At 36.1% G+C, this 18753-nt stretch overlaps 1 protein-coding gene across 2 annotated transcripts in view; it reads right to left on the reverse strand.

Annotated features, from left to right (window-relative positions):
* Positions 1-6832, reverse strand: part of LOC135694530 (DNA-binding protein RFX2) — an 87618-nt gene extending 80786 nt beyond the window's left edge. For both annotated transcript variants that reach the window (XM_065213313.2, XM_065213312.2), the window contains exons 1-4: positions 6715-6832; positions 2678-2779; positions 1800-2018; positions 749-844 (exon numbers count right to left, since the gene is read on the reverse strand). In XM_065213313.2, the coding sequence (XP_065069385.1) occupies positions 749-844; positions 1800-2018; positions 2678-2779; positions 6715-6817 (520 nt within the window). In that variant the 5' untranslated portion in view covers positions 6818-6832. The remainder of the gene's footprint in view (positions 1-748; positions 845-1799; positions 2019-2677; positions 2780-6714) is intronic.
* Between the last annotated feature and the right edge of the window lie 11921 nt (positions 6833-18753).

Genomic DNA, 18753 nt, shown 5'->3' on the forward strand with positions numbered 1-18753 from the left:
AGCTTGGGTACATTTTTGTATAAGCAAAATTGCCATGCGTTTGTGTATCGGGACTGTTTTGCATGCTAAATTCCACCATTCGTTTTGGTACCCTATTGTTTAAGCACTTGGGTACGATTTTGCATAACCAAAATTGCCATGCGTTTGAGTACCCGGACCGATGTTTAGATTTTAATATAAAAACTCAAATGAAACACTATATCAGCAAGATAAATAAGAGAACTAAGATAGCCTAAATAAAATCCCTCGATTTACCTCCTTTTTCGCATCCCGAGAGCCGTTGCTCTTACATTTCTATCATCGTTTAGTACGGTTCAAAACTAATTTTCCTTCACCAACTTTCGTGTTTTTAACCCTTTTCGGAGGCGAAGTGAAGTGACGAAGTAATCTAAACAATGGGTTTTACCAAAAATAGATCAAGAATCGAATACTTCGTCACTTCGCCTCCGAAAAGGGTATACAAAACCATATTATTTTATCTTGGTTTCAGCAAATTAGCTGAAGAACCAGAAGTGTCTCACAAAGAAATTGCCCGAAGACTCGGCACGATCGGAGGATTTGAGACCAAGAATTGTCATTTCTGTGATTAAATTTAAATTTTAATCGTTTCATTGTTTCTATCCTGTTTGTCTATGCAGTTTCACGCTATAAAAAAACAGACACCCATGCATCTGAGTACTGAAATGCTTTGCACAACATTGCAATTTTGTATGGAAAGTATTTGCAATTTTGTAAAGGAAGGACATACCTTGGTTAGATGTAGAAACAGCTTTCTTTCCTTCCATCGTGTAAATTTCATCAGATGAACTTCCCACAATGTTCTCGCCATTTTCGTCGCTAAAATCTGGTGACAAAAGGAAAATGTTAGGAGGCAGCAGTACAACTTAGGGCGGTTGGTGAACCTAGAATTATAAGGAATAACCAAGTAAATAAATTGGCCGCCATATGCCATTCATTAGGAGCTGACTCCTCACACTCCACAGGTGGTGCTCACTAAAAACAAGGGATTTAGAGTGTTACTGCCTTAATTTTGATTGAAAAACAGACCTGGTGCATGTAGTATAATGAAATAGCTTTTTTGTAAACTCCAATTATTCATAAAGTTGTAAGGCTTATAGGCTACAATTTTCTGAGGAAAATCTGACCATAACGGAATAAATTCAATGATACCGTGACGTCGTTATATTCCATCCATGTTCGCTCTTTTCTCATACGAAGTTACAGAATACTAGTATGTAGGTATCATGAATATTTTATGGATATGTACATTTCAATTAATAAAAACTGCTATCAACATGTGTCCTTTCAGTCCTGATAAAGAGAAACATAAATACATGAATAGATAGATAAGTAAATAAGAAGAGATATTCTTACAATGTAATCAAAACCAATAAAATGTCTTTAAATGAAATTAAAATTAGCTGGAAACTATAAACATTTTATTTACTTCAAATACTATAAAAGTATAATTTACTTACAAAAAGGAATCTACTTAATAAATAGCACTTTCTCTGATATCTTTAGGAAGTAAATTGAAAAATTTAGCACCCATAAAGAAGAAGCCATTCTTAGCAAACTCCAGTTTAACTTTTTGCATTGGTAAAAGAATATTTCTGGCATCGGCCAATCTTGTCTTGTTTTCATGGCACTTCAGGTTTTGTTTTCTTGCCAATTCGATCGCTTTGCAGACTACAAATAAGCACCTTTTTGTCAGGATAGGTTTCAATTAAAAAGATATGGGCGTTTGAAGATGCGGCCGCCTTTCTAGGTGAACCTAGAGTGCCAATACAGGGACGTACCTGCTTCGATATCATCGTCGCCATTTTCCTCCGTAATTTGTGGAAGAAATACATCCTTATTTCCAAGAAAAACCCCGTCACCATTTGGTGTTTCTTTGGGCTTGGATGAATTACTTGTTTCAGTTGCTGCATTTATGACGACAATGCATCTCGCTCCATTAGAAGTTGTGACGAGAAAGGGCGCAACAGTTTGTCCAGGTCTCAAATTCAGACTTGTTCCTAAAAATCATATTTACAAGCGATGTTAAATGATTTCGTGAAGTGGCAAAACTGTCAGAAAAACTTTGCATTTATTTGAATAACTTGGTAGTAAAATTAATTCTTCTGCGAATATATGTGTATTGCTCAAAATTCAATACAAATTTCTACAAGTCTAAAACTTGTTAGAAATTTTATTCATTCCAACATTTTGATGCTTCTTAAAAAATTTCATACTTGCAAGCTGAATAGTTTATACCTTTATTGTTTTCATTTTTTGGTGGTCGGGCTCAAATTTGTGTCACATATTGGAAATGCAATACCTTTTGCACCAATCAGCGTGCAAAAATAAGTCGAAGAAAGAAATTGTCTATGATAAGTCGCATAAGCCGGTATGAATTCATTTCGACTCAATATTTCTCTATTGTTTTTATGCAGCTGAGTTTGAAACCCTTATTTTCTCGCCCCCCTCCCGAAATGGAAAAAATATTGTGAATTTTCTAGGGACACAATCGTCTCAACAACAAATCACCGAAATGAGCTCATCCCACCTCGGTTTTCATCTTAACAGTTTTCATGTAAACCAGTGACACCAATTTTTGAAGGTGCATAATTAGAGAGATAATAATTAATGCAAAATATCAGATTTATTAATTGCTGAAAACTATGCTTTTACTCACCACAGTTTCTCGAACTTGAAAGAAGATACTTTTTCTGCCCACTGATTATTTTCTTTCCATTTTGATTTGGTGCTCTTTCTTCAGATAGTTCCTGACTTGATTCTAAGATAGGTGATAAATTTTAAGAAATATGTAAAAGAGTAAAGTAATATTTTTGTCAAAATAATACTGTTCAAGAAAACCGGAGAAAAGTGGTCACACCGCTTACCTGTGAAATTCGGTAAATCGCCGTATTAACAATCCTATAACAGAACTACAAATTATTGTATCATATCACTCTGTTTCTAAGGGTCGGAATCTAGAGCTCGCTTCCAAATGAAATCCAAACTGCCGAAATTCTAAAAAATTTAAAAACCTGTTTAAGACTTGGTTCGGCAGAAATAAATTTACGTGTTATTTTTGCAGCAAATTAACTGCCGTATGCAATACCTGAATCTGCTTCATTGGTCCTGACGCAAGTTGGAAAGTTGTTAGGCCAAGAGGAAATTTCACAATGATAACAAAAGATTTTGACAAAAGCTCTATTGTTTTGCAAAAGGGTAATGGCCATGCCCCCCTCCTTCGGAGGCCCTGTGCATCATGTTAGTGTTTATTCACTATTGTAACAATTAACTTTGAATAAATCGTACAATACAATTAACACACTGTAGTATACCCAGTTTTAAGTAACTCATTTAAATAACTTGAAGATCTTATTTATTATTTGTTAGGGAGAAGAATGACTTAGAATCTTCAAATGTGCTAGGCAACCTTGCGTCCTCGAGTCAAAGAGCATGCGTAATAAGGACTTTGTTCTATGCACATGCCTCTTGACTCCAGGACGGAGGTTCCCCTCACTCTTTAAAAGACTTTCTCTTTTCCTCAACCTTGTTCAGGAGATGTTCATACCCGTCTTCCAGACCTGCACCAGCCCCCGTTTCAGGGTCATTTCACATGCGCATTATTCCTTGAAGCCCTGGCAGGAAGATCAAGAGTTGTGTGGCCACAGGTAGCCTGAGCCCCAGGCTTACTTCTAGTTTGGGGTCTGAAAATTAGGCGAGGTCACAGGCAGAACCGTTGTGCAATTACTGTTATTAATGCGCATGTGCCATGACCCTGCAACACTGATTCGTTGAATACGGTATTGTTTCGATATTGAATACGGTATTGAATACGAAATTTTGTCATGTCATTTTACTATTAAGGAATTTTTTCCATTAAATGAGTCAAATTTTGTAGCCAAATGTAGTCTTGCCTGCAGACATGAAATTTTAAGTTGTCGGAGGCCCTAGGTATATCTGAAAGAAGAGTCTTCCCTGCGAGCGTAACGAGCAAAAAAATCTTTGCGACAACACCTTTTAGATAAGCTTAAAATACATTTTATAATATTTCTTGCAGTGATATTTTGCAATAATTCAAAACATTTTGCTATTTTCAAGGCATGCTTTCACTACGTTTGATTAATTCCAGTCTTAAAATGGAATTCATTACTTATAAGGCCCCATAAGCCTCTTATTTCCTATTATTATGAAATTAAGAAATTACAGGATTTATCGCACTTTCCTTTTCTTCTGTGTCTTTTCTTTATTCTTTTTATTTTGTTGAAAACATTTTTTGCGAAAAATTGAGGGGAAGCTGAAGCTCCCCAGCCCCCTGCTGGTACCGTCTATGCTGACATTTGAAAGGTCTTGCAACGATTGAGAATAAACTTATCAGCGCAAGAAGTTGAAAACAATTTAACAATAAGATAGTAACATAGAAAAGATTAAGAAGCTTAGCATTATTTTGCAAAATCAAATCGAAAAGTTTCCACAGTCGAACCTTGTTGAAATCAAGCTAGTCAGCTCATTCAATCCTGCTCTTCTATCACCACGCCCAACCATTCTTTCAAGCGTGATGCTTCCATATACCGTAAATCTTTGAATCAGCTCCCTTGGGGCTTATTTATTTTGATATTTTTGGACGTGGGCTTATTCAAGGGGAGCTTATACGAGAGGGAGGGGCTTAAAAAATTATTGTAGATAATAAGAAGACATTATTAAAAGACCATGTTTATTATAGTAGGAATTATGAGCATTTAATTAATAACTAGCAAAAGTACGAATTTGTGGTGGTAATTCAATAAAACGCCATAGGCAACCTCAGATGGCAAAAACCGTCAAATTTAGGGGTCCAATTGGAGAATAAACGGTAGCAGTGGCGGCGTATTCCAGGGGGGGGGGCGCTTATTGTTAATTTATGGTTCTAGAATGGGGACTTATTCGAGGGGGGCATTTTCGAGGGGGGGGCATTTTCGAGGGGGAGCATTTTCGAGGGGGGCAATTAGAGGATTTACGGTACATAACAACGCTGCAACCAGTACTCTATGTCGATGTGACAATTGTCTTGTTCTGTTAGTGACTGAGATCCTTGATGAAGGATTACGTAGTGTGCCCATGAGAAATAGCCGTGCCACATTGAAGCCTAGAAATGTCCCTCAAGGAGAGGTTTCTGGCTGATGACTTGCTCATTTATATACAGCCTCAAATCTTTTCGTTTCTATTCAAGCTATTCCCGCTACAACTTTCAAGACCCTGGCAACCACAATCACTCGCTATTTGAGATTAGGGCTAATCGGTCGGTCGCTTCTACTACTTTTCTCTTTTTTCTTTTTTCATTCTATATTCATCTTCTATTCAACATTTTTCAGTTGTTCATGATTCCTTTACCTTCTAAGCCTTAATATGTAACTGTTCGACTAGACTCTTTATAAGCTTTGCTACCAAGGGTACATGGTCTTGTAGTACATGACTTGTACTTGACTTGTATGTCTTATCTTGACCTTATTAGTCTTGTGACGTTTTCTTGATTATCTTCTTCTGGCTTAGGCATGTTGAAACATGCCTTTATATGAAGGGTGAAATCTATTGCAAGTACCATAATAAAGTCACCTTTTGAATGGGGCCCATCGGGAAATTTCCCAGTATCCCGGTCACAGAATTCTGTGTCCCGGTGGGCCAGTCCGCCACTTGGTCGTCTCCACAACTAACATTGTCATATGTTCATCCTAGTGTACCATTTTTGATACCTAGTGTACCATTTACAGCCACATGTATATGACTGAGACCCCGTTTAGATTGTCCTGTTCAAGTCTGTGATAAAACTTTCGCGGTTCGCCCTTCCGCGTAGTATTCACTGTAGTCAATATTCTCAATCAAAACAACCTTATTTATGCGTTTACTGGTCATTCTTTGACACCCTGATAAACTTGGTTAATAGTTTGTGATTAGCCTTTGCCCCTTTTCATGGAGAAGTTTTACGTGTTTTTTAAATTACTTCTCCATCTTACTGCATTGAAGTCACATATTCGCGCGAATGTGTAAGTTAGACGCGCGGATGAACCTCGTATTCGTGGAGGAAACAGTAGAAAAACGGGCCTAAATGAGCTAGAGTGTCGAGGATAGATTTTTTGAAAGTTTCAAAGAGTAAATCGATAAAACTCTGGGAGATATTTCATTTGATAGATTTTATCTCGAAGATCTATCGTTAAATGTAGTGGAAAATGACTAAAACACGCGTTCAAAGCCTTTTCTGAGGACTTCCCCATGTTACGGCAACGTCACTTCTCCATATTACCGCTGCCCTATATTACGGCGCTCCGCACCACCCGACCTCTTTCATTCTGAGTCTAACACAATGAAGAAAGAAAGTTCCTCAATATTTGTTCCAGATTATCAAACAAGAACCGTTAGCAAATCAAAATGAGACGTTCCTCAGAATATTTGACCATCATCAATCACAAGACTGAAGGTGGAATTTCATGGAATTTTCATTGAATTGCAATCAACAAAATTTTTAACAACAACGTCAAGCTTTTCTTTAACTACTGAAGTAACCAATTTAAGGAGAAATATTGAGAAGTTGAAAGGATTTATTAAAACTCCCACCTGGAGCAGTTTTGTCAGTCCAGGGGCACAGGGCCCAACTAAAAACAAAGTGGTTAACCTATCTTGCTGAGCAGCGAAGTTTAAGACAAATCTTAAAAGCAGACCTCGAGTTGCATTGGTGTATTGATTTACCTTGAGAGCAAGGGCTTTTCTCTTCAACTGGTGTTCCTGGATCCGATCTTTCAACCGGCAACACAACAACATTTGGACTGCAAGGCTCTCTGTCATCCGGCATCTGTTAGCAAGATGAGAGTTGAGAGTTCCATAAATATGAGAGTGGAAAAAATATGAGAATTAGAAAAATGAGACAATGATATAGAAGCGCCGAAGGCGCTAGATGTCTAACTCGGGTCACAAAATAGGAAATAGGCAGAAGGGTAACTCTCGTCGGTTCCTTTGTTGTTTTTTAAGCCTGAGTCAACAATAGAATTCCTTAATGCCCCTTTAACCTCGATTTCATTAGACGAACTTAGCCATGACAAATCATCATTCATCAATCAGATATAAACCAATTTATGATACATAATTGAATTTGTTCACTATCATTGGACATTTCGTCTCAAATAAAGTTGTCGACTTTCATTCTTTTTTAAAACTTCCCCGACAGATACATGCTAAGCCTCGTATAAGTTAACGCATGCGCTAGTTTTTTTTCATGTTTCACCTGATAGGCAGGAGTTCCCCTTCTGCCTAATTCCTATTCTGTGCTCGGGTCATGCTGCGTTCTGCCGAGTGAGGCAAATTTGTTAACTTCCGCCATTTTAAATAGTGGCAAAAAGCGAGCTGCAATAGGGTTCAGTATGGAAAATTGCTTGTTTTAATGAATGATGTTCTCGTGGCTCACAACTATTTCAGTGCCTTTTCTGATGTAGGTAGTTAGAAAAGATATAAATCAACAACACACAACAATTTTTTGGGGTTTTTAAACAGAATTTTAAAAAATATGGCTCTTTTAGTTTATGCAGTTACAGGAGGAATATAGCAGTGGCCTGTCGTGTTTTTTTGAGTTGAGAAAGTATGTGCTTGCAATTTTTATCTTCATATAAATTAGAAAGAACTTTATGAGTCTATCATCTAATAATATAGACCATTTTAAATATATAATTCTTGAATTTTTCTGTCTGTCGTTTAGAACCTAATATGGCATGATTAGGAAAATGCGATTAGTTATCTTTGTTGTGAAAATGTACCCCGAATGTATTTTATAGGCCTAAAGATGCGGGGAGGGAAGCATTGTGCTGAAGAATAATTACAAGCAACGAGTGTGGTTTTGAAATAGTCTAAAAATATCATTGACTATATAAAATCAAAAATTGGTTCCTATATTTAGATTCTGTTATTAATATCCAAGCATTGAATTATGACCTATTTTCAGCTTTTTCTAGAGTTAGGCGTGGATATGTCATGGCAGTTTCTGTAAACAAAAAAAGAAAATGTAATTAAATCACATCTTTGAACAAATGTGTTAAGAAAATAATGTATTGAGTGGCTAAACATTGTTGCTGGATCCGTTTTAAAACAGATCATTCATTATTTTCTGGAATTTCGACGAGACAGAAAACACCACAGCAAGCACCGCGACTGCAAATGCTTGGAATTTGCGAATGACGGCTTATTTTTCCAAGTGAACGAAATCAATCCTTACTTTTACCAAATTTATAAGAGCTCAGTATGGAGCAAGTTCCTTTTTGCCACTTTTCAAAATGGGGGAAGTAAACAAATTTCCATCACAGCGTACCTGTGAGTTAGCCATCTAGCGCCTTCGGCGCTTCTGTATAATTGCTTCTATATCATTCAAATGAATGCGAGGCTACTCGATCAGTAGGGGGTGATCTCAGTGAATTCCGAATTTTTTTCGAGAGGCCTTTCTCGCCTAGACAGAGGCTCTGAAGGGTTATTCAAAATGAGAGATTTGAAGTTTGCCAAAGAATCACTGTTATTTGGGCTCTGTTCATAAAGTTACGAACAGAGATGAAATTAGAGGTTTGATGGGGGAAGAGCCAGTGCACGTGTGGCCAAATATCAGCCAATTCGTAACACATCTGACTGATTTTGCTCATTTAAAGGTATTTCATGATCCTCTTTAAGGCTATTCGATCCAAATTCATAAGTTCTTAAAATAGATTTTGGTAACGTCATCATTTGTATCTCTATTTGCTATGCAAAAAGTACCCGATATACGAGATAATTCTTTCTATTCACTTGGGGGTGGAACATCTGCCCCAACCTTATCTTTCGCCACTGTGTAGGGAATTATACGTCGTTTCTAAAAGACTGAACACCCCAAGAACAGGCTGAGCACCCCAAAAATACCAAAAATCTTCAAAATTCATCAAGGGAATGTACACTAAACATGGCATGTTGAAAAACACTTTACGCCTTGCATCTGACAAGAACCTCTTAGATTTGCTACATCTTCTTTGGTTCCTTTTCTTTGATAGAATTTAACCAGCCAAGACGACCCAAAATCATTACATTTCCTTTACAAAGTACACCTCATCTCCCAGAATATCTGTTCCCAAATCTTTCTGCTTCTTATTTCAAGATTTCAAAGTTTAATCTTGAAATCAACTTAGCAAAAATCGAAGATTAATTAAATATCAAAGAAAAAATTTTAGAGCATTTATATACTTGATGCAACGGCAAGCTATTACAACACAAGGTCCGTAATGCTCTTAGTGACGTGTTTTCTACAAGGACCGAGAAGCAAAGGTTCAGGACAGTGGTGTAATGCTATCAAAATAAAAAGGGGGGCTCTTGCACAAAATATAGCGAAAACAATAGAAAAAGTAGAAATTTGCCACTTTTCGGCATTATCAAGGGGGCTCAGCTTCCTAGCACTACATCCCTTGGTCAGAAGTACCTTGGTCCCAAGGGTAATCTCGCCTTGTTTTACACTTACGTTCAAAAAGTATTGGGACAAATTTCGAAATTTCGAAGACATTTTATGCAACAAACTTGGATAGACTTTTTTAAAATCTTTCTCATTAAAAAAGAACGGCAGCTATTTCCATGCAATTTTCACAAGACATTGTCGATGTTCGAAGCCTTTTATGTACGCCAAACAATTCAAAAAACATCGACCACAAATTTCTATAGGCCTTGAGACGAAACCTGGAGGCTCTTAAAATTCAAAAACTGAGTTAGGAGAAACGCTTACAAATTGCTTTCTACTAATATAAAGCAAATTGATTTCGTGAAATTGCATCAATTGTCGGCTGCTCAATGAGTGCAGCTTTTCTGGTGTGTAGAAAGATTAAGAATCCTATGCTTTCCAGGTTATGCTTTATAAGTTGAATCATTTTCTTAACTTTTTATTCCACTTTGGGGATTCGTAGGCCTAGATTATTTGGAAAAAGACTGCCCAAATCTGAAAAAGTTTCCATTGCCAAACCGAATCCAACACAATGCCATATTTCGTTTATCGAATTTTTCCCAATATTTTTTGAACGTAAGTGTATTTAGCGAGCAATGACAATTAATTAATGTCGAGCAATTAATGTCCACTTTCCTGTAAATATTTCATGTACTCTCATCTCATTTTCTCCTTCAGGCATGGTCTATAATTCTACAAATGAAAACTTTTTTGCGCAATTAATATACTTTTATTTATTTTTCGTATGGGTTCAGATAGATTTTCAAGAATTTTTAGCGAAAAATGCTGTAAAGAAGGCCTATGTCTTTTTGCCCTTACTCGTGCATTCAAATGTTTGGTATGGTATTGTTGAAAAGTCGGCAAAAATTGCCGCCATTATGAAAAGTGGTGCATTTCTTTGGAAACAGTAAGTGAGGTTTACGTACAAAGCCATTTCAAACCATGCATGTTTGAACGATTTTTGAGACCAACGAGGCAAGAACAAAGATTGCAGCACTCTCAATGTTTAGAAATTGAAGATAAATATCTTTTTCGATGTCCTTTCATGAGGTTATAATGGTTAAAGGCACTCGTCTCAACGCTAATTTGATTTTGTGTATACATGTAATGTGATTCTATTCTGTTTTTAGTCTGAACTTTTCACCCTAATCAATTTTTCTATGCCTAGTTTTAATGACCAGGCTAAGTCATCGCCAACAACAAAGAAAAGATTGTTTTTGAGTCGTCATGATGTCAAAAGGAACTAGGACGTAATTGAATTCTTTAATTCAATATACATACAAATGATGCTTGAGGAAGAAGTCGTCGAATATAAATTGCGAAGCAAACAAGCTTGCAAAGTTGATAATTTTTCTCGTAATTGAATTATAAGATGCCATTAAGGCCAATTAACAAACTATTTTCTATCAAGTAAACAGGAAAGAGCGCCATGGAAACACACTGTTTCCTTGGTGCCCGTAACGATGCCAACAACAAGTCTGGTTACAATTCTCCATATTTGTCTTGATCGTTATTGGAAAACCATTTGCATTACTTACCTTGTAAAGCACTGTAAAACTGCTTGGAGATAAAAGCAAAAAATGATAATTTCAGAGGACCTAAGCACAGATCTCTCAAAGTTTTCAGCTTACAAAACCAAAACTCGATGGCGTCAGCAATATCGCGTCAATCGCGCTTTTCGGTGATGCCACGTGACTAGCCAAGCGATCTGAGGCGAGCGTACAGCTAAAACTTCAATTTCTCAGAGTCAGAGATAACGTGGCGTTACGAGCTAAATTTAGCTTAAATATTTATAAAATAATAATGAATAAATGTGAGAATCACGTCACGTTAAACGGCAAGGAGAATCAAGGAACACGAGTCACGTTTTGGCCTTTCTTCGCATACAAAACCTTCAGCAGCCAGCTCCCTTATTTGACTGACCAGGGGCAATGTGACTGGGGGCAGGGGGTTGTGGCTTTCAAAATTTGACAGATCTTCGGAAAAATTATTGTTATGTTGGAAAATTCTCAAACTTGAGCTGTGGGTAAAAAAGAGAAGTGGAACGAACCTTTTAGCGACATATATCTTTTAGATTAAAATACCTATCGAATTATCGAGGAGCAATTCACTTTTGTAAAAAAAATACTAGATTTTCACAAAAATAGAATGATTTATCAGGATTTACCGACTTCTACCATGGAGTGTTTTGCTGCTCGGATTTAGTTAGTTAAAATCCGAATCTTCAAGGGCCAAATTTGGTTATGTAAATTTGCAATATTGGTCATAGATTATATCTCTATATGATATTGAAGACCGGAACAGAGTCAATTTTTTTGTCTATCACCAAGTTTGAAAATTTTGCCCCAGATTTGAAAATTTATCCAGCTATGTTGCATAAGGTAAAACAAGAATGAAGTCGATCAATACCATCGCTTTCCGCCAGTTGATTTTCATTTTGAGAATAAAATTTTATTATTAAGATTTGCTCCACAGAATGCAATTTCCGGCAACCTTGAAGCATTAAGATTCTAAAAAATCTCCCTTCGCCGGCAACTATGGTGCCGCCTCAGGTAGTAACTTTAATCTACCTTTGTCCTAATCTACCGACCTATAGGGTTGCGTGATGTCAGGGACTTTCACAGTAAGAATGAAGAAACAGAGACCAAGATAAAAAAAGAGAATTTTGGAAACCTTTTCAGCTAACACGAAAGGTTATCTTACCACCCCCCCTCCCCCCTCCTAAAAAATTTACACTAGCATGAAATGCTTCTATTTGATTGAAATAAATCAAATCATCCCGCAATGCATCATGTCATATGAAATGTAAAACGCCATATGAAATTTGAAACGCCATATGAAATTTGAAACACCACACAAAATAAAACACCATTCGAAGTATATAGCAATATAATAATTAATGCCACGAAGAATGAATAAGCAATGGGAATATGATATATGTTATAGAGAATTTGAAGTCACACAAAACGGTAGACTGGCGATTTAAATGCCATAGAATAACTTAATGACAGGGACGCCGGAGAGGGGGGCAGGGGGAGCAAGCGTCCCTTCTGCCTTTTAGTTGGGGGGAGCAAGAGTGCCCTTTATAGAAGAACTTTGACTTTTTTACCAATGCTTGACCTGGCCCTAGAGGACTTTTTGAAGCCTGTCAACATTAATTTGAAGCATTTATGACTGAGCAGATGACCAACGAATGCAACATCTTGATGTTGCAAAGCCTGTCAGCTACCAGATGGACAACTCGAGTAAAGGCCGCCAATAGAATCTTTGAGAAAACAGCGTAGGTAAGGGAAACCTTACAAATCTTTCACAACTGACCAATCAATCAGCAGAGATGCCAAAGCAAGAAATTAGCAATTTGCTGAAACATAAAATGTCGTCGTTGGGCGCTCTTTTTGGTTAAAATGCAACAAGAAGGCTGCTTAAAAAAGTTTTCAAAGGAGCTTCAGTCAGTTATAATTTCTGCAGATTATGCATTTTATTTTTTACGATACATTGTTTAGCGGTTGCAGGAGATGAGGTGCATGGAACATTTCAATATCATTCTTGAGGAGTCCCAAAAAATTGTAGAAGTCTGTGAAAAGAGTGATGAAGTGCGACCAAAAAAGGTCCCAAGGAGGATGGAAGGCAGATGAAGCATCCTAACAGAACGGCTTCCAGCTACATCCACAGATGGCATAACTTGTAATGATAATTTACGCAGAAGATTCTTTGAAGCTATTGATGCAATTTCTTCCAGTCTCGAACAAAGGTTTGAACAAGAAGATTTATCAACTCTGAAACAAATAGAAAAGGTACTGCTAAAGTCAATGAAAAATAAAGAAGTCGATCTGACCATTCTTCAATGTGGTTTTCTTGACAAAGAAATGGTAGAGAGACAGCTGGATGATCTTCCATTTTAGGGCTTTACAATGCTGAGAGGGAATTGAAGATAACAAATGTCACACGTATTGGAACAGTCGAAGATATTTTCAATGCAATGCCCTCGGCAAAACTGCAATGCCCTGAAGTACACAGGACAATTAAACTTTACAAAACAGTGCCACTTAGTTCATCTACCTGCGAGCGCAGTTTCAGTGCCATACGCAGACACAAGATGTGGTTAAGGGCCAAAGCAAAAGCAAACCATTTGAATGACATTATGTCAGCACATATATAAAAAACAGATTTTGACAAATTGGACATTAATTTGGTAGCAAAGAAGTTTGTACAGAAAAACGACCAGAGGAAGGACTATTTTGGCAAATGAACCCTGCTATAGACTTTGTAGATTTGTTTTTTCTGTTCAGTTGAAAGTAGAATTATCTGGGATTTACCAAATGATAAAATTAAATGATTTGGATGAAAAATTGTTTGGGAGAATTCCATTACTTTGTCTTGCGCCAACAATATTATTCTTATTATTATTTTAACGTATCAAGTTTGTACTACACCCATAAAGTTGTTGTTGTTCATGATGATGATGATGATGATGATGATGATGATGATGATGATGATGATGATGATGATGATGAAAAAATGCCCCCTTGCAACACACAGCCCCCCTTGCCTTTTATTCTTTCCGGCGGGCCTGCATAATGTCATTAGAATTTTGTTAAAGACCATGTAAAACGGGGGTAAATAGCATGTCAAATCATAAAACACTCTATCAAAAACACAATTGTATTATAGACACAAACGACCCTCTCTATAGACGCGCGTTTACTATAACAGGAAACAAAAGGAAATAACAAGAAACTAATACAAACGAAGAGAAACGATAAGGAAACAACATCGAACGATTTGTCGTTTAGCATAAATGACCAATCTCCAAATCGAGGCAAGCTTACCTATCCACGTGGTCATGGGTCCCATTCCTTGCAGTTGCCTACGTGTTCGGTCATGTCTTTCTCCAAAGTGATCGCTGTTGTCTCAGATCATGAGATCAAGTTATGGAAAACTCAGTGATATTGTTTTTTATACAAAACAACAGAGACTAAAATAACGAACTCTGATATTCGAGGAGATACAAGCTGCTTAGGCTGAAAACCTACTGCTTGAACAATGTTTGAATGTTTGGGGAGAGGACCTAACTCAAAGTTTTTCACTCTCTTTAAGGTTGGTAACATTTAAGTTGCAATGAATTTTTCACACAAATACCATGTTAACTACTATCATCACAGCTATTAAGGCAAGATTACCACTAAATAAATAAAATCGCAGCCTCAGTTAATTTTTTTCCTGCCAATTTCTGTATATTTCAAAGTTACTTGTTTCTGCTTGTTGCCTTGTTGTTTCCAACTCGTTTCCTACTTGTTTTCCACATGTTTCCTCTTGTTTCTTCTTGTTTCACAGTCGTTTCTACTCATTTCCTGTTATAGCAACCACAGACTAAACGTGGTAATCATTAATTTAAATAAAAATCTTTATTATGAGAAACAAGGATAAAAAAGTAATATAATGATGAGAAAGAATTAGGGTCTCTTTACACGGAGGCAGGCTAACTCAAGGCCCCCTCAAAAAATTTTAATGATGCCATTTTTGAAAAGGTAAATTTGAGAACCAGGCCAGCCCTTTGCGTATCTACAATCCTTGCCAAAATTGTTGGAGCACTTGCGCAAAGCTGAAGCTTTTTTTGAAAAATCCCCTCACCCCTCCCCCCTACCCCACATTACAATGTTGTTCAATTAAGCTGTTTTGATCCCGAAGGTAAAAATTTCTTCACTGAAAGCTGTATGAAAGTATTGAGAAAATAAATAAACATTGTACGGGGGGAGGGGGTCGAAATTTTTGAAGCGGCAGTGATATTTTGGTAAGGTAGTTTTAGACTTGCTTTGTATATTTGCATGCTGGAATGGGAAGGCGTTCCAGTATTTTTGGCAAGGATTGTAGCCTGCGTTCCAGACCCCTAACTTTAACTGAACGTCCAAAGATGGCTGACGTGGGCGGTTGACGTACAAAAATTTGGCGGGAAATAGTGTGTCATTTGGAAGCTTACCTTAGAAGTTTAGAAACACATTTCTAGACACTGTTGAGTTGCAAAACACACCCATGCAGAAACCTCATGCACAGAAATATAATTCATTAAAAAAATTAATTCATGAAATATTTGCGATTGGAAGAAAAAGTTAAAAATCGCGGACATGTTTTCTTCTTTCTTCTTATCCTCGCTTAACTCGAAGTAAAGTATACACACAAAGTTAGTATAGTTTCATGTTATGCAGTTAGATAGTTTCCTGTCAGCTGTGAAGAAGTCTCGTAGACCTTTGGTACGAAAAATTCTGGAATGACGATGGATGTTGATAAATCGAAAATAGTTATCGTTCGTAATAAGAATCGCTAACTCCAAAACAACCCAGGAAAATTTGAGGAGAGGATGTTAAGATTTTCACTTCATTTTTTTTTCTTTCTTTATTTAAAGTTGGTACAATTTCTAGCTATGCATACAAGCTAATTAAAACCAACTAATTTAAATTACCAACGCTAAATATAATATAAATCAAATATAACCGATGTTGCTAACATATTCCTTGCAAAGATTACAAGTACAATTAAACGATGTAAATTCTGAGATTTTTTTCTTGAATATTGATAAAGGAGCACTTTATCTCATTTGGAATTGAGTTCCATATTTGGCTACATCTGTATGATACGGTATTAAATCCATATATTTTGTAATGTGGCTCCGCTGTTTTGAATTGGGGGTTTCTTAAGTAATATGGGCATTCATTTATGGAAAATATTTCATCCATAAAAGGTGGATTCAATCCGTTAAATGTTCTGTAAATTTCTATCGCAAGATATTGTAAATTTTTCTTATGAGAAGTTATTGTTTTATTCTTTATTAAAAGTTGTTCAAAAGTTGATTGATAATCATCATGAGCTATTCTCAATGCTCTTTCATGAATCCGGTTTATTCGATTATTACTTTTCCTACTGCAAAACATTCAAATAAGAGGACAATAATTATAATATGATAATATGAACGTTTAAATTAAAATAATTCGCTTAGATTTGTCCATATACGAAGCAATCCTGGCTAGAGCGTTTACCTTTTTCCCAGCTTCTTTACAAAAAACTTTAATCTGTTCTTCTAATCTTAGTTGATGGTCTAGTGTTACTCCCAAAAGTTTAACATTCTTACTTTCTATTATAGTAGAACCATCTATTTGAATTTTAGATTCCTCTAAATTGGATCGATTGGCTTTAAATGTTATAAGCTTGCTTTTATCGCCATTGAGCACCAAAAAATTTTCATAAAACCATTTATTAAGAATAGCGGCTTCCGATTCTAAGTCGTCAGTTAGTTCATTCATATCAGTACTTGACAGCCAAATTGTATTATCATCTGCATAGTTGCATAAGTTGCTTTTGTTCAAATGCAGAAATATATCATTTATGTAAATATTGAAAAGCAAAGGGCCTAAGATTGATCCTTGAGGAACACCTTGCTTTGTTTCCATCCAATCACTAAAATCTGAGTTTATTTTTACTCGTTGTACTCTTTTATCTAGATAACTATACATAAATTCCATTGCGTTGTCGCTGAAGCCATAAAATTTCAATTTAGCTAGTAGAAGTATATGGGGTAAACAATCAAATGCTTTTGATAAATCCATAAGCACTGCACCAGCCACATCTTTTTTATCCAGGCACTTTTTCAGACCTTCAATAAGTTGTAATAAAGCATATTGTGTGCTATAACCTTTTCTGAATCCACAAAGCAAAGGGAACAGTTTAACAATTATGTAATTGTAGATTTGATTTAACATTATTCTCTCAAATACCTTTGAAGCTGAGGGGAACACACTTATTGGTCTATAATTCTCTTTACTAGTTGAATCTCCTTTTTTGAAAATAGGGCACACATTAGCCATTTTCATAAGAAAGGGAAACGTTTTATCAGAAATAGATCGATTGAATATTTCACCTAGTGGTCGAGAGACAACGTCTATTGCCATTCTAAGAACCTTTGGGGGATGTTATCGGGTCCTGTTGATTTGTCTTCCTTTAGGTTGTAAATTATCTTTCTTACCTCCTTGGAAGTTACATTTTCAAAGTTAAACTTAGGAAATTGATCAAACGTTTCCTTGATTTTTAAAATACTGCGGTGGTTTTCAAAGTATTTCTATTGATCTAATAGTGACGAGGCTGTCCTTTCGTCAGACGTCTGTTGCACATTATCAGATAAAGGTCGGGCTATATTGAGGCTTTCAGTAATATTTACGAAGTGATTGTTCAACGTCTGTGCAACTATTTTGCTGTCAGACAGGGTTTCGTCGTTCTCTATCAGTATGATTTTATTTGCTTTTGCATTTTTATAATAAAGGCTGGATAGTTTTCCAGAATCTTTTATTATCGTTGACGAATTTAACATCTAAATTTTCGAAATATCTTCTTTTAGTACGTCTAATTAATTTAACACATCTATTTCTGAATTTTTTGTACCTCTCCCTATTAGAAACTGTTTTATTTTTGTTGAGCTCTCTTTTTGCCTTAGATCTATTTTCTTATATCTTCACTCATGAAATGCGGATTGTTTGCTTGGAGAAAATTTTAAATCTAATGGTTTTTTCAAGGATTATGTGGATGGAAAAAAGAAAAACCTAGAAAATCTTTGTAAAACAGACGTTCCAATAGATTCCTGTGAAGTAATCAAATTTGATCCATCGACAAAAATTGATACCTGACTAATTTTGCAAAAAAAATTTTCAAAAACTATTTTTCTTGCAAAAATTAATTTCTTTAATATCCTGGGAAGGTGATGAATTCGAAAAGTGAAATAAACTTTGTCTCTATGCAACTAAATTCAAGATGATTTTTTTATTTAATCTTACTATATTGAAAACGGTATTTTATAGAAAGTATTACTTTTTAATTCGTATCAAATTTTATAAAAATGTGAAAACATCTGCAATAAAGAAGATTGAGATGATAAAAACATTCGAATACACAAGTTCTAAAGCCCAAGTTGAATTGAATGATATTTGTTGGAATTCATACACATGCAACTGTGATGTATTCAGCCCCAAGGCTATTTTTCTTGTTTAACATCCTTATCTCCCCCATTCTGAACTACTATAAAGAGATATGAAGTCAAAATGAGTGGCGTATCTAGAAAAGACTCATTTCCAGGCTTGCAAAATTGTGTTTGGAGTCAAATCTTCAGCGTTTGGACCTTTTAGATTTGGGGTTTGGTAGAATCTCTTTGTCTGAAGTAAAGCACAAATAGGGGTGCAGTCCTAAAAAACATAGGGGGCTTCGCCGTAGGCAACTTCTATATGCTATACACATGGACACACCCAGTAGAATAAAAT

The sequence above is a fragment of the Rhopilema esculentum genome, chromosome 8, assembly GCF_057945365.1.
Source record: "Rhopilema esculentum isolate cy_ngs chromosome 8, ASM5794536v1, whole genome shotgun sequence".
Classification (NCBI taxonomy): domain Eukaryota; kingdom Metazoa; phylum Cnidaria; class Scyphozoa; order Rhizostomeae; family Rhizostomatidae; genus Rhopilema; species Rhopilema esculentum.